General features: G+C 42.7%; 1 protein-coding gene across 2 annotated transcripts in view; it reads left to right on the top strand.

The window, feature by feature from the left end:
• Window positions 1-14,549, top strand: part of TMTC1 (transmembrane O-mannosyltransferase targeting cadherins 1) — a 141,936-nt gene that overhangs the window by 57,487 nt on the left and 69,900 nt on the right. For both annotated transcript variants that reach the window (XM_077178285.1, XM_054632236.2), the window contains exon 8: window positions 9,095-9,284. In XM_077178285.1, the coding sequence (XP_077034400.1) occupies window positions 9,095-9,284 (190 nt within the window). The remainder of the gene's footprint in view (window positions 1-9,094; window positions 9,285-14,549) is intronic.

Here is a 14,549-nt window from a genome sequence, read left to right as displayed (position 1 = left end):
CCCAAAGTGATTTGTTAACTGGACTCTGATGTTGGTTGTTTGGATTGATTGACCAATTAGGTCAAAGCTGTGTTGTGACTGTCAGTAAGGGGTCAAAGGTTTTTCTTTAGTGTAGAATATAGTATAGTATTAGTATGTAGTATAATATAGGAAGCTTAATAAAGGAGTTGTTCAGCCTGCTGAAATCACTGGAGTCATTGCAGGTTATTCCCCAGTTGGGGGACACCCTGCTGCTGTCCTGCAGGAGCGTTTGTGTTCCTTCAGAGAAGCTCCTAAGCAGGGTGTGTTCCTCACCTGTGGACAGCTACAGGAGCAGCAGCATGTGAAGAGCTGGTGTGGGAAGCTTTTAACAAGGTTTTGAAGGCAGTAATTAGCATACAGCATTGAAGCCAAGATGTTAACTGCAACTTGGGTTGAATTGGGAAGAAGGCAGTGGAAGAGCTAAGTTTGGTGTTGAGGCAGAAACTAAAAGATCAGTTTTGGGTAGTGCTCTTTAAGTGATTAGTAACATCATTACTGTAGTCAAAGCAAGGGTTAGAGTCAGGCAGTGGGCAAGTTGTTTTGTAACTCTGAAGGTTATTTAGGTCACAAATGGGAGTTTTTTGTTTTCAAAGAGTTGTCTTTATTTGAGCTGGAAATGTGGTTTTTATGTATGTCTCGCCAGGGTAAATGTTATGCTTTTCAACAGAGCTGAAAATTATTCTAAGACTTGGCCAGCTCTGTGGGACTGGAAGGAAGGCTGATAACAGTGGAATAAAAAAGAAAAACAGTAGTTTGGAAATGTGTGGCAGCCTTTGTGAAATTCATGAAGCTAGGCCTGGAGCTGGGGTCTGGGCTGACACAGGATGAACCCAGCGGAGCACTGTAACTTTGGCAGGGTTTATTGGGGCCACCATTAGGGGTAGGTGTCAGTTAGGGGGTTGAAAAAGCAGTGACTTGTGAGGTCAGAATCTGTGATCCCTTAGAGCTGATACAGCCTACAGTGCAGGACTGGGGGTGTGAGGGGTCTGTGCATGTAGAACTCGGGGTGTATCAAAGGAATCTAAGAGCAGACAGGTTCCAAGCAAGCCAAGGAAGTGACACACAACAGGCAGCTGAGCTGGAGCTCCCTCCTGCAGGACACCAAGTGTGTGCTGAACCTTTATGCAGGGTCTAAGAGAGATTTGCCAAGTTGAAATAAGAAATCCAGGCTACTAAATATGGAGAGACCACATCCAACTCAGAAACTTCAGCTAGGAACTGAGGGAAAATTATCATCTTTTATGCTTTACTTGGCATGGACTTCTGGTCACTGCTGGATAGACCTTTGATGTGGCTCAGTTTGGCCCTAGAAAATGCCTATGTGTTCTATGTAACTTGTCTCCAATCTTGGACAGCACAAATGTATAAATTAAAGTAGACAGATAATAATTTATTTAACAATTGAAGGGCATAATATGCTGAAATGATGACAGTTTTTCAGTCTTTAGAAGCAGTCATCTGTTCAGCATGCTCACTAAGTTACTGTTGTTAAAATTACCAGCGATATTCCCAAGTACCTCAAAGCTTAGTGGCACAAATGAGAGCCACATTTCCATGGCCTTCAATGTGTTGCTTGGCAAAGGTGGTCTGAGGAGATGAGATGTGTCTGTCATTGCCTTTCTCAGTGGAGGCAGAAGTGAAGGTGTTGGGAATCCTTCTATTCCTAAGCCCTGCCATGGAAGCCTGTCCATCCAGGCTGTTGCAGAATGCACTGTCTCCAGTGGCCTTACCTTAAACAACACAGACTTTGATCTCAAAATCTGCAATGGGTAAGCAATATTTGAGATAGAAAAACCAATCCCAAACCTCTGTTCAAACATTCTTGCTCGTATCAGACAGAATTTGAGGGAGAATGCAACTAGAAAGGTTTTGAGGGCTACCCAGCTTTATGCAAACAGTGTACCAAAAGTGCAGGTCCAAGTCAGGAGGGTGTTGAGTGCAGGGCTGACATGCTTCAGATGTTTTGCTCAATGTTTTTTTCTTCTGCCCTTCTTGAGAGGAAAGAAGTAGGAGGCCTCTGGATAAACAGATTTTATTACCAATACTGTGGCAAGACAAGGGAAAAATCCATTGTGCAGCATGTCTCAACCTGTGAGAAACAGATTGAATTTTACCTGTAACTTCTAATTAAGTCTCCTTTTTAAAAAAGCTATGTCTTTGGGAGTCAAGTTATATTAATTTCTGCTGGCATTTGCCTTGTGATCTCTGGTGGCTGATCACCCTGGGCGTGAAGCAGGTTATTTGTGGTGCTTCCTTAAATAGTTAATGCATTTCTGCTAGGACTGCCTTGAGATAACATTGTCCTGTGGTTGAACTGTTCTCTCTGTAAGCTGGCTTTCTGTATTGCTTTGCTATTTCAATCAGGTAAATGAGAATTCAGTGCTGCAGAAAGCTGAAGAAGTGCTTATACATAAAAACTGGCACATAATCCTTTTCACAGAGATTTATGACTGTTTTCTGAGCATTGCATTTAATCATCCCAGTTGTAACTTCAAAGGCAATGAACTACCAAGAGGGGAACCATGGACCTGTGCTGGGAAAATGGGTCCCTGTGCCAGCCAGTTCTGCCAAGGAAATAGAAGTCAAGTGTAGCAACTACTTTGATATGGAGTTTTCATGGACCTTAGGCTAGAAAATAGCATTAAAATAGACCCCTATAAAATAGACATACCAGCTCTTAATCAGCCAGGCTGGCACATGCTGATTGGGTGGTGAGGTTCTGCCTGGTTTGTCAGTGCTTTCTGTTGCATGCTCAAAGGTGTTTAAGTTCAGCCCTACGTGTAATACCTGCAGGCACCCAGCAGCCAGGGCTCACTTCTAACAAAAGAGAGAACAGCAATGTTGGTAAAAATTGCTCTCATGCCTACCCCGGGGCCAGACAGCCCATGCATTAAGCATTAACTGTAGTCTTTATTCCACTGGATGTTGGGAGTTGGGGAAGGCCTGGCTTGGAAGATGATTCTCCAAAGCAGAGGTCGCCCTGCAGAGAAGGTGGCACTCCCAGAGCCACAGGAAAGATTTCACCATCTCTCTCATCCAAGAGTTCTTGGTGTGATGAGCAGACCCTGGCAGTGCTGCTTTGATAGGCATTTCAATGGGCTGTGGTGCTTGCTGCAAGTGCTGGTTACACAACAAGCCTTCCCTGCCAGAGCCTGTGTCTGAATTTGCTTTCCAAAGCCCTTCCACACAGAAGGGGTGGAGAGTGGCCAGCCTCTGAGGCAAAGCATCGTGCCCAGAACATCCCTTTGGCTCCCAGCAGCACTGGGTGGGCAGTGCTCTGGGATACAGTGAGCCATTTCCAGAAACATTACCCCAGCAGGTTTATGAGGTCTGGTTTTGAATTTCTTGAGCATCTCAGTGGCTGTCCACAGAACCCTTCATCTGCTGCTGCCTCAGTGATCCTCTCCTGAAGCAGTTGCCCACTGCTGGGCTCTGCTGGTGCATTTGGGCTGCATGACTCTGGAATGTGCTGCTGTTGGTGAGGAGCTGAGGGTCAGGTGTGATCACAAGGCACATCCTCATCCACAGCACAGGGGGAAAACACTGTGAAGTCAGTCCCAGGTTTTTCAGCACTGAGATTCTGACAGGAGGCTTGGGTTTCACTGGAAACTCACAGGCTTTTTCAAATTCTTGTAGAGAATTTTGTATTTTTCAGGTTCTTAGCCACAGAGTTGAAACAACTGAGAGAGACAGAGTAAAGCTCTTCAGGCAGTGTAGCTATAGAAGACAGCATGTCTGCTTTCCCCCATGTCCCTGGTGCACAAAAACCCACCTTCCAGAGGAGTTACCTTGCTGTTCATCAGGCTGCAGCACTTTGTTCATCCCTGTCTTTCCTACTCTTGTCCCCTACTGATTGGCAGCTCTGCAAACCTAAATGCAGAAGGTTTGATGAAAGGGAATACACAGGTACTTCTCAAGTTACAAGTATTTTCTGTCTAATGCTCGCATTTGGATGTTAAATGGAATTTGTCTGTCTGCTCCTTGTTTGTGTCGTTTACTCCACTATCTCTGAATGAGCTGGATAGACAGAGTGGGAATTTTTTTTCTTCTGAGGCTCTGAAAAGAAAATGTTCAGGCTGACAATATACAGAGCAGAAAAATAAACTTGTGTGGGAAGGTATGACTGGACTGGGAGTTCCCTAGGGGGAGTGTAAATATTACAATTTGAAGGCAATATCCAAAATACCACCACCTGGTTATAATTGCAGCCACATGTGTCCTAGGAGGACATTATTGTGAACTGCCTTGTCAAACACACTTGGGTTTAGGGCTTTGTAAGAGGATGAAGAGAGCCTTGAGCCAAAATCAGTTCAGCTGTTAATACAAATGAGAAGCTCTTTTCCCTAATAAAAAAGCTCTTCTTACCCTTATAGTGAACTGAAATCTCCCTGAGTGCCTGGCAGCGTGCAGGTTGTGTCAGAAGAGCATAACCACAGGTTCTGTGACTTCTGAAAGGGCAAAAATTGTATTCCTGCTTCTGTTTCAGATCCCCACCTTTTTCCCCCCCATAAAGATAGATCCTCCCCTTCTTTTTTCCCCAAGTACTAGTTAAGTGCACTTATTAACTGCCTTCTAGACAAGCCCATTTTTCCCCAACCAGGAGGATGGTTTGCCTCTGCTTTGCTAAAATCCCCAGTGCTGGGAGATGTTTCACTTGCAGGTGGGTACCCTGATGGGTCTTTGTGGGTAGGGCTGTCTGCCAGGAGTGGGATGGGCTGGCCCAGAACTGAGGGTCTGGTGGGTTGCAGCACAGCATGCACTTAGAAAAAATAGTATCACTGTTATATATACATGTAATCTATAATGTACATATCTGTAATTATATGTATAATATACATATAATGCATATTTTATATATATATATATATATATATATTTTATATCACTGTTATCATATAGGCCCCCACTTTTCCATGCAGCTTTGGTGGGACATGGTCAGAGCTTTGTGATCACTCTTGCAGCACAGTTTTAGAAAGAAGTCCATAGTCCCTGGATGCTGTGGGGAGAAAGCTTAAACTGCTCCAAAATCAGAAAAGACAGGAAACGCCTCATACATTTCTATAAATCTTGTATTTTTTTTTTACCTAGTCTCAGATTCCTTGTGCTCTGATTGCCTGGGTTTGGCAGAGCTGAGATGAAGGCTTTTCCAAGCTCCTTGGTCTCTATTACAGCAATTCCTCAAGTATTTTCCTGTCATATTGTTATGGCTTTGAGTAGTACCCTTTTGCATTCATTTTTGCAGCAGAAACAATCAGTTCAGATGTTGTTTTCTGCAACAAGTTCTAGATATGAGTCATCCTGTATTTATCTCAAAGCATGCAACAGAACATTGAAACTAAAAAAAATGAAAGCTAAACAAACTGGATTGCCATGACAACACTGGCTACCTACAGGAGGAACTGTGTTTTTCTGAGCATGCCAGCGATGATGATAATTGAAAAGAACACTTGAAACCCACTGAAATGTGGATTTCCATGTTCATTTTGCAAATTAAAAAATTGCTGCAATGCAAATGCTGTTACCTGGCCTGGAGGAAAACTGTTTGCCAGTTAAGAGGCAGAATCTTCCAGTCACCTCACCAGTAATACTCTGATTTTCATGGGATTAACTGAGAGAGTGGGAGGAATTTTTCTCCCTTGGAATTCCAGCAGACACTAGAAGCAATATCAAGAAGATCATTAATTTAAAATCTAATTCACTCAGTCAACTAATTAGAAGAAAATACTCTTGTTGCCATTTGCAGGTAGGCTGCTGAAATGTAATTAGCTCCTGGAGTGATTTCAGAATCTTCAAGTCTTTTCAAAATTTGCAAATTAGTTCCTTGAGGTGTTGGCTTTGGTAAGAGGTTTCTTCCAAACTTTCTCCTGTGTTTAGCTTTCTCCTTAGTCTAGTGATACAAGATCCACATAGATGTGAAGGAATATCATATGCTTTTGAGAGCCATAAATAAAAAGCAGCCCTGGATTGTCAGTAACTATTATTAGCATCTTGTTATTTTTTTGTTCCTGGTACACAGAATAGCGATAGTTTATAAATGCTTTATTTTATACAGCCATCCATCATGTTCAAGGACAGACTACCCATGCTGAAGGCATATCCAAACTTTTGCTTGACTCAGAGCCTGCTGAAAGCTTTGTTTGAGTGCCTCCAAAGGTCAGGCAGTGCCTCCATGGCTCTCAGGTGCCATGACTGCTAATGTCACATGCGCCTTCAGAGAGGGAGCGTGGGCTCAGCCTGGAGATGTGGCCCCAGGAGGGTGTCTGCAGAGGCCAGCCACCCAACTGGACACTGGTGGTGATGAGTGTCACAGGCTTTAAAATGTTTCACTGCTGTTGGAAGAGAGTATTTAAGGGCTAATTATTGCCATAGTGGAATGGAGCGATGGTTCTCCTTCGGGAGCTGCCTCTGGGAGCAAGCTGTGCACATGGCTCCCAAGGAAGACTGAAACCTCACAGGCACTTGGAAATAGACACTTGTTTACAAACCTGTCCTCGTCAGTCAGTGGCCTGGAGTTGCCTTCCCATCTTCAACAGCAACTTTCCAGTAGAAATGCAGTCCTACCTTTCCAGTAGAAATGCATTAACTCACACTGATCTGACAACTCTGAATACCTCTGAAATTAAGTGGACTCAATTTGTTATGGCAGCAAACTGTTTATTTATTCTGTGCTGTGTAAGGATCTATCAGCTCCTGCCTTATCAGTGGAGATGCAGAAAAGCAGCTAGTCTGTCCTTCACTGCAGTGCTGCAAAGATCCCAAATGTCATCTTGTTCCTTCCTACCCAGCAGCCCAGTCTGAGGAAGCAGGGGAGGGTTTTCTGGTGTGTGTTGTGGTTTGCAAACAAACTTCTATGAATATTGTGATGCCTGTTGAAAATGTTAATATATGCCAGGGCATAAAAGGACACTCCCTCCAAAAACTGGGCTCTCCTAAATCATCAAGTGCAAACTAACTCAGTGCTTCTGGAAATCCTGTCAAATATATGTACTTGTAGTGACAATATCATATGCCATGACATTATCCAGATTCATTTGAAAAGACATGCTTTTGTTTTAACAATAAAGCCAGAAATGGGTCTGAGTTTGGCTTTGAAGTAAGTAGCTGTAAATAAATGCTGGCAGCCTTTTCTGAGCTGATGTGTTGAGGGTGATGGAGAAGTGTGTTTTATTGTGGCTGAGCAGAGGTGGGTCAGGCCACACATAATGTCACGAGTGAGTGCCTCGGTGTGATTAAGTCTCAGAGGATTTTGTGTTGCTGTGTCTCTCTGTAATGTGTGCCAGAAGGGTTGGTGACTAGAAAACACATTTGTTTCTTTAGGAAGAGTGAACAATCAAAATTTTAAGAATCGCTTGAGCAAAATTAGGTTATGTTTTTGAGGGATGCTCTCTTAAATAGGAACTGGCTTTTTAATTGCTGCCTCTGTTAAGAGAAGATTGATTTTCTTTCTTTCCCTTTTGTTTAGTACCTCAGGGTGAGAAGGTGAGGAAAGTGCAGGGGATGGAAGAGAAGTGTATCAAATGGCTGAAAACCTTAAAAATGTGGGAATATTCCACTTCCCAGAATTGGGAGTTGAGAAGGATCTGTGGGAAAATGAGAATGTGCCTCTGTGACTGTTTACAATGACACATTCCAGCTCAGTAAGCCTCCTTGCTTTTGGGTCACTGTGCTGCTGGAGACATTTGTTTTTTGGATGAGAAGAGAAACTGATACCCTCACTTTGTAGTTATTTAAGTATGTTTTCACAGAAATTCAGGGCCCAACACCCATCTGGGAACTTCCTGCCTGGAGTCACACTGAGCTTCAGTGTCCTACCATTCTGCAAAAAATCTGATGTTGTAAGTGCTGTTGTAAGAGGCTGCATTTTTGCCACAAAGGGCCATGTTTGTAAGTGGCAAGTGAGACAATCCTCTGTCTACCTGCCTTGACATTTCTGCCATCCTTTGTTACCATTTTAATAAACCTGTAAGGTACCATGGCAACTGGGTGTGATAACAGCTGCCAGAGCAGGCTCAGATGGAAGAAATCCTAGGCAGGATGGAATGTAATTTTTTCCTTTTTTTGAGTATTTGCCATTTTTGGTGCTGTGTACAATTTGGACTATTCCATTTGCAAGCAAAGGATGTGTTTGTCTCTTTTGAAGGCTGTCACAATTTTACTTGGTTGACTTCACAATTACTGGAATGATCAATCTGCAGTCTCTTGTACTTAAAACTATTTCAACTTTAGATGTGCTTTTTGGCAAGTAGATGCCAAGAAGCAAAAGCCTGGGGCACAGAGGGATGTTGGATTGATTTGTCTTTTTTCTTGTTTTCTTTAACCCAGTGGCACACATGCTGTTCTTTTTTAGTCCTTTGAAAGCCCTGCATACTTCCCAGAGGGTAGCACTCTCCCCATTTCCATTCCCCATTAATTTCCTCTCTCTTGAGAATAACAATTATTGAAGATTGCAACAATTTGAAATCCCTACTTGACCATCACTTCTGTGGCACATCTCATGCAATCTGGCCCCAGCCCTAAGAGACTGTGATGGGATCAGCTAAGAATCACTCTGCCCCTCCTTTCTTCTGTATTTTCTCCCTTTTCCTTGATTTGCAAAGAGAAAAGGGTCTGACTTTAATTGCTCCATGTTGTGCAGATAAAAGAAATTCTAAATTGTAAGTTAAACACAGCTAAAGGGATATTTGCAGCAGTGATGCAGTGAAGTGTATAAAAGTTCAATATATATGTATGTACCTGTGTAGTTATTCATTTATTGTTTAAATTGGTATAAAGTCACTTCAAAAATCTAACATTCAAATGGGAGTTGAAGTTCTGTTAGTTTTCCAAAGGCTGGTGCATAGAAACCATGTAACTATTACAGATCTTATGCTATTTTTTCAAATGACCTGTTAAAGTGCCCCTCACCTATGGCAGCATCTCTGTTTGCAGAGAGGCGTGGCGCTGCCTGTTGGTGCAGTGTTGTTGATTAGTTTTTTTTCTTGTTTCCTCCTCCTGTATGTGTTAAATGCCAAAGGAGGATGTTTCCTGTGCTGGCAGCCATTCCATGGATTACATGACCTGTTTTCATTTGCAGATTTTTAACCTACTCCTACCTTCTGGCCTTCAATGCGTGGCTGCTGCTGGCACCGATCACCCTGTGCTACGACTGGCAGGTCGGCAGCATCCCTTTGGTGGAGTCCATCTGGGACGTCAGGAACTTGGCCACGGTGTTCCTGCTGCTGGTGATGACATTGCTCAGCCTACACTGCATTGCTGCATTCAAGGTAACACCAAAAGCCGTGCAGTACAACCTAAAAAGAAAATAAATACAAAAGTGTTTCGTTTCCTGGTCTCCAGATGAAATGGTTGGTAAGCACATGTTTTCCTCTGGAATGCATTGGAGTGAGGTGAAAAATCATTCCAGTAATAACTAATGCAGGCAAGCTCAACTGATGAAAATGTCTCTCTAGTTGAATGTCTCAGTCTTTAATTGGTCTGATTTGAGGGCAGAACTTGGCCCGGACTACTGCATTCAATTATTGTTAATGATCCAAACCCCACTGAAGTTTTTAAGCATCTCTGCCTCTCCCATAATCATTAAGCTTTTTGTCACTTACTTTAAACAGGACTGGGAACTGTCATTTGCAGAGCCTTTTGAAAATAAAATCGATTCCTCTATTTGCACTTTTGCTAGGTTTCTAAAACCTAAACATTGCATACATCTTGATGAGGAGATCTTTTTTATCAGCAGAGTAATGGAATGTGGGAAATCGGAAATGACCTGGAAATTGTTCTTTAGTGTAAATAATACAGTTGGTAAGCCATACTTCCCAATTCAGCATTTCAGAGACACCATTAATCATATCACAGAAGTGAAAGTGAGGTTGTATAAGCCTTGTCAGAAGTCAGATATGCACTTCCATGGAAGGGTCTTTTTTGTGGATCATAGGGAGTTACAAGCTGTTTCTGTTTCGGTTGAGCTGTGGAAGCTTCTTTAGGAGAGGTGTCAGTACTCACTTTGGAAATAGCACAAAAGTTTCTCTTCCTTAAATGTGAGTATGGCTGAAAAGCATAGTTGAAGGGTGTCAGGTTTTAATACCTGTTATGCTAAAATGTGCAGGTCATGTACATTTTCAGTCTACCCTGGCAGTCTTCCCTGTGCTCCTGATAAGAGACAGAAAATGAACCAAAACAGTTTGAGACTGCAGAGCTATTAATTTAGATAATACATTCACAGATGCTGTATGGCAAATATGGGAAAACACCCTATTAGGTATTCACCAGTTCTACCTGCAGGTTGTACATCATCTCATATTCATCCTGCCTCCATTACTCACTGCTAGAAATATTCAGAACTGTTTGTATTAGACCTAATCCTGTTCTCAAGAAAGTTAATGATAAAATTCTCATTAGCCCAGTATTGAAGACTTCTGAAAAATCTTATTCCATGTTCATTGAAGTTTTATTTGCTTTTTATTTCTTCTCCTGCTGTCAGAACTATATGTAGGATTAATACTGTTGGTTTTCTTGAAAAAGATTTTATCATATTTTTATTACTTTTTAAAAAAACAATTCAGTCTGGATTTATGAATACCACAGTTTAATTTGAAACTGCAAGTTGTAATTTTTTTGTGAAAAGTTCAGTTTTGCTCTTGACCACTGTTAATGTTCAACAACATGAATTTTGCTTTTTGGGCACTGAAATTTGGGCACTGAATTTGGGCTTTGAAATTCATCTTAAAGATTCCTTTGTGTTTAGCCTTGAAAACCCCAAACACTGAATGAATTGGATCTGAAGTGATCTGCTTTTGTATCTAATCCAGTAAAACTAGAACCATCCTGACAAAGGGCTCTCATGAGCACTGGCAGCCTCCAGCTGGGAGCATGGAGCTGGTGATGATTCCTGGGCATCACCTTGGACGTGTTTCCCTCAGCCCTTGGTATGGAGTCACAGGAGGGTTTGGCTGGAAGGGACCTCAGAGACCATCCAGATCCAACCTCCCTGCCATGGGCAGGGACACCTCTCACTAGAGCAGGTGGCTCAGAACCCCATCCAACGTGGCCTTGAACACTTTGAGGGATGGTGCGTATGTACATACATAATTAGAAGTATAATTGGAAATATTTTGCTTTTCAGGAAATTCTACATTTCTGATGCTATTTTCTGTTTTATTTTTAACAACTCCACAATCTCTGAATTGTGGTACTACCCTTCAGTGGTAGTGTTGGGTTGAGTGGTATGAATTACCGAGGAAAGCAAACAGGAAGCAGCACTTTGCCTGGAAATAAATGATGCCATTTGACTTCAAACAATCCCTTTTATAACAAGGAGAGGGGAGTTCAGGGCACATGAACTGAGGCACAGTTCATTGTATTGGGGTCTTAGGAAAGCATCTCCAAATGCAGCAGTAGTGGCCTTTTACAGGGCATTGCTTCCCCCAGGAAGGACCATCCTTCAGTCAAGCCCCAGACAAGCTATTACTCGGTGCTTTACAGCTTAGAGGCAGCACAAGATCTATCAGTTGATTTCTCACATTTGGTAAAGTGTAAGATGTTCTGCTTTGTTTTGGAAGCACACAGAATAGTCTTAGCAGCCATTTTTCTCTCCTTTTTCATTGCAAGGTCTCACCTGGAAGAGGTAGCTTGCAATTTCCTAGGGAATGATTGTAGAGTGAACAGGCACGCAGTCTGTGTGTGCCTCTCTCTTTAGAGTGTAGGTGTGCAGGGGTAAGAGAGAATGAAACCTCATATTCATTCTCAGTGGCACCATCGCTTTCCTTTCTGCAGCACAGAGAATGGAAATGCTGGAAATTGTTTTGGCAGCAGTGAAGACATTGGTCCAGTGAACATTGGTCCAGTGAACATTGAACTGATTTTCAGTGGCAAGAGGTGATGTGTGTGCATCCACAACACAGACTCACAGGAGACTCACAGAATGTTTTGTGTGGACTGTAATTGGAGAATCATGGATTGGATTTCTGCCTTTGTTGTCGTTGAATTTTAACCAGGGCTAGTTTGTTGACGTTTGTGATTAGGGTAATAACTCTGTTGGGCATGTATGTGTGGTGCTGATAAAGGACATCTAAGGCACAAAGCTTTCTTGTTTCATTTTGTGAACGTTGTTATACCTCAGAAAGAGAATCAGTGGAAGATTTCCACCCGTGGGTGCTTTCCTTGGAACATGTCTGTTAATAGATGGGGATTTAGTGATGGAAACTGCAGAAACAAGAGAAGGCAGCTCTCCAGTTTGTTTGGAGAGAGAGGCCTGCCTTCTCATCCTGCTCGTGTACCTTCCCTGTTGTCTTCCTCTTTACTTAATGAGGAGGTCACTTAAAAAATGGCTTTGTTAACTGGGTATAACTTGTGTTCTCTGGGTTGCTTCTCCTGTGTAGTGTGAATCCCTCTCACCAGCTGGAGAGCTCCCTGTGAGCAGCTCCCCAGGCAGGACTTGTTCTGCTCAACTCTTTGCAGTGAATGTCCTCACACAGGCTTCAGGCAGTGTACTGGGGACGTGACAAAGGCTCGGGGTGCTATTGAAAATGCCTGCATCCTGGAGGAATTTTAATGGTTGGGAAAAGAGGATGACATTTATTGTTCGTTGACAAAGATAGCCTTGGCTATGAGGAATGGTTGTGGTGTGACTTCCAGATGGATTACAGAGGTGCCAGGAAATGGATGAGGCATTCTCTCAGTGGATCTCAAGCATGCCAGTCACAAGGTCAGAAAAATAATCTGGTGCTTCAGAAGGCCACTGGGGTAGCCAAGGGCCCGTGGCACTGCCTTTCTTTGCTGGAAGATACGGGGAGCACCTGGTGAACTGGAGGGAGGACAGTTCTTGGCATTATCATCAGGATGACAGTTATTTCTTTGACATGTCATAATAATTCAATGAGCATGAAAGGGAAGACCCTTCAGATGTTTGAAGCTCCACTCTGCATGGCATTTTTAGGTCGCTGCCTAATTAGCAGCTTGTCCCACAGTTTTAGCTGTGAATGTATGTGTGCAGAGCACGTGATGGATGGGATTCCATTTTCCCTGTGGTACTTGACATATGGAGGGCTGATTGTGGGAAAACTCGTGTGTGTAATGGGCTAATTCAGTGGGGTGATCTGGAAAACTGACTTGAAGCAGTGGCTTTTGCACCTGGGCAATCTGGGGGAGTGTGGGAGTGTATTGCACCTCATACTGACAGCCCTCACACATTTGTACTCGTGACCAGCATTGTAAAGGTGCCTTCTGGTGGTTCACAGCACCTTCTGCTCCTTCAGCCCGAGCACATAATGATGTGCAGCAGTTTGCTCATGTCCGAGGACGACATGCTACTAACATTTCACATCAATTAAAAAAAAAAACCAACAAAAAACCCCCCTAAAATATATATAATCTATATAAATATATATAAATAATATAATATATTTTATATATATATATATATATATATAAAATATATAACTTTTATAGAGAACATGCTTGGCTGTTCTGTGTGATGTGGCTACATATGGTACAGGAAATTGTGATGGTTTTCAGGTTATATTCATGGCATGTGACTGACATATGTATTATCCTGATCTCTCATATGCTACAGTTGGTTGTTTTTTATTTCAGAGCTAATTTTGAAGGTGATGCTGCCTCTTTGAATTTCCCTGCATGGTGTTTCTTAGCCAAGACAAGGCATTTTATACCATATTGTGATGACTTTATTTCGTGCTGTAATTGGCATCATATTGCCATTTATCTGGTGGATTATATGTGTGGATAGCATCTGAGCATATTCTTCAGTGACTTTCAGACTAAATTTCTTGGCTGACAACATTCAGTATCATCCAGGAGAGGAATGCATTTGCATCTTCTCTTTGTGTGCATGTTTCTGTTGTTTTTGCTAGCACTCATTATGTGTATTTTGTCATGCTATTTACTTTACCCTGCACTCATGAGACCTTTGCCTCGTTTCCCAGGTTTGGCATTTCATTAATAAATCACAGCTTATGGACCTTTCTGGGGAACAATTGCCTTTTCTAATATTCTACAGCAGTACCAGCATAGTTAGAAAGTATGCCTAGCAAAATTTATATGCCACAACACTTCCAGAACAATACCTGCTTCAAAGGCACAGCAAGGTGAATAAGGCTATTTATTGATGGAGTCTATCTGACGAGCTGGAAACCACAGTCATTTCCATAAAAGGTCCATTTAAAATAAATCCTGCTTTCATTTTCCTGAGGGCCACTTGAATTCCTTCCACATAGAGAGAAGGTCAGGACTGATGTTCTTAATCCTTTGCAGCGAGTTTTTTCCTGTGCTGCTTCTGTTGTTAATATTTGCTGCAGGGAGAGAGTAATAAGCCAGAAAGAGTGTTCAGTGAAATCTGGAGGAAAGGGGGAGCCCCTTGCAGGCACCCCGAGCTCACTGAGTGCTGCCTTTCTGCTCCGCCGAGCGCCGCAGCCGCGGCGTGCGGGTCCCTGGTGGGGCTGGCAGGAGCAGGGGAGCCTTCCCAGGGAGCTCTCTGTGCCAGCTGACAGACTCAAGCTAAAGGGAAAAGCTGCCTTGGT

The sequence above is a fragment of the Agelaius phoeniceus genome, chromosome 5, assembly GCF_051311805.1.
Source record: "Agelaius phoeniceus isolate bAgePho1 chromosome 5, bAgePho1.hap1, whole genome shotgun sequence".
Taxonomy (NCBI): domain Eukaryota; kingdom Metazoa; phylum Chordata; class Aves; order Passeriformes; family Icteridae; genus Agelaius; species Agelaius phoeniceus.
This window is presented reverse-complemented; position numbering and strand designations above follow the sequence as displayed.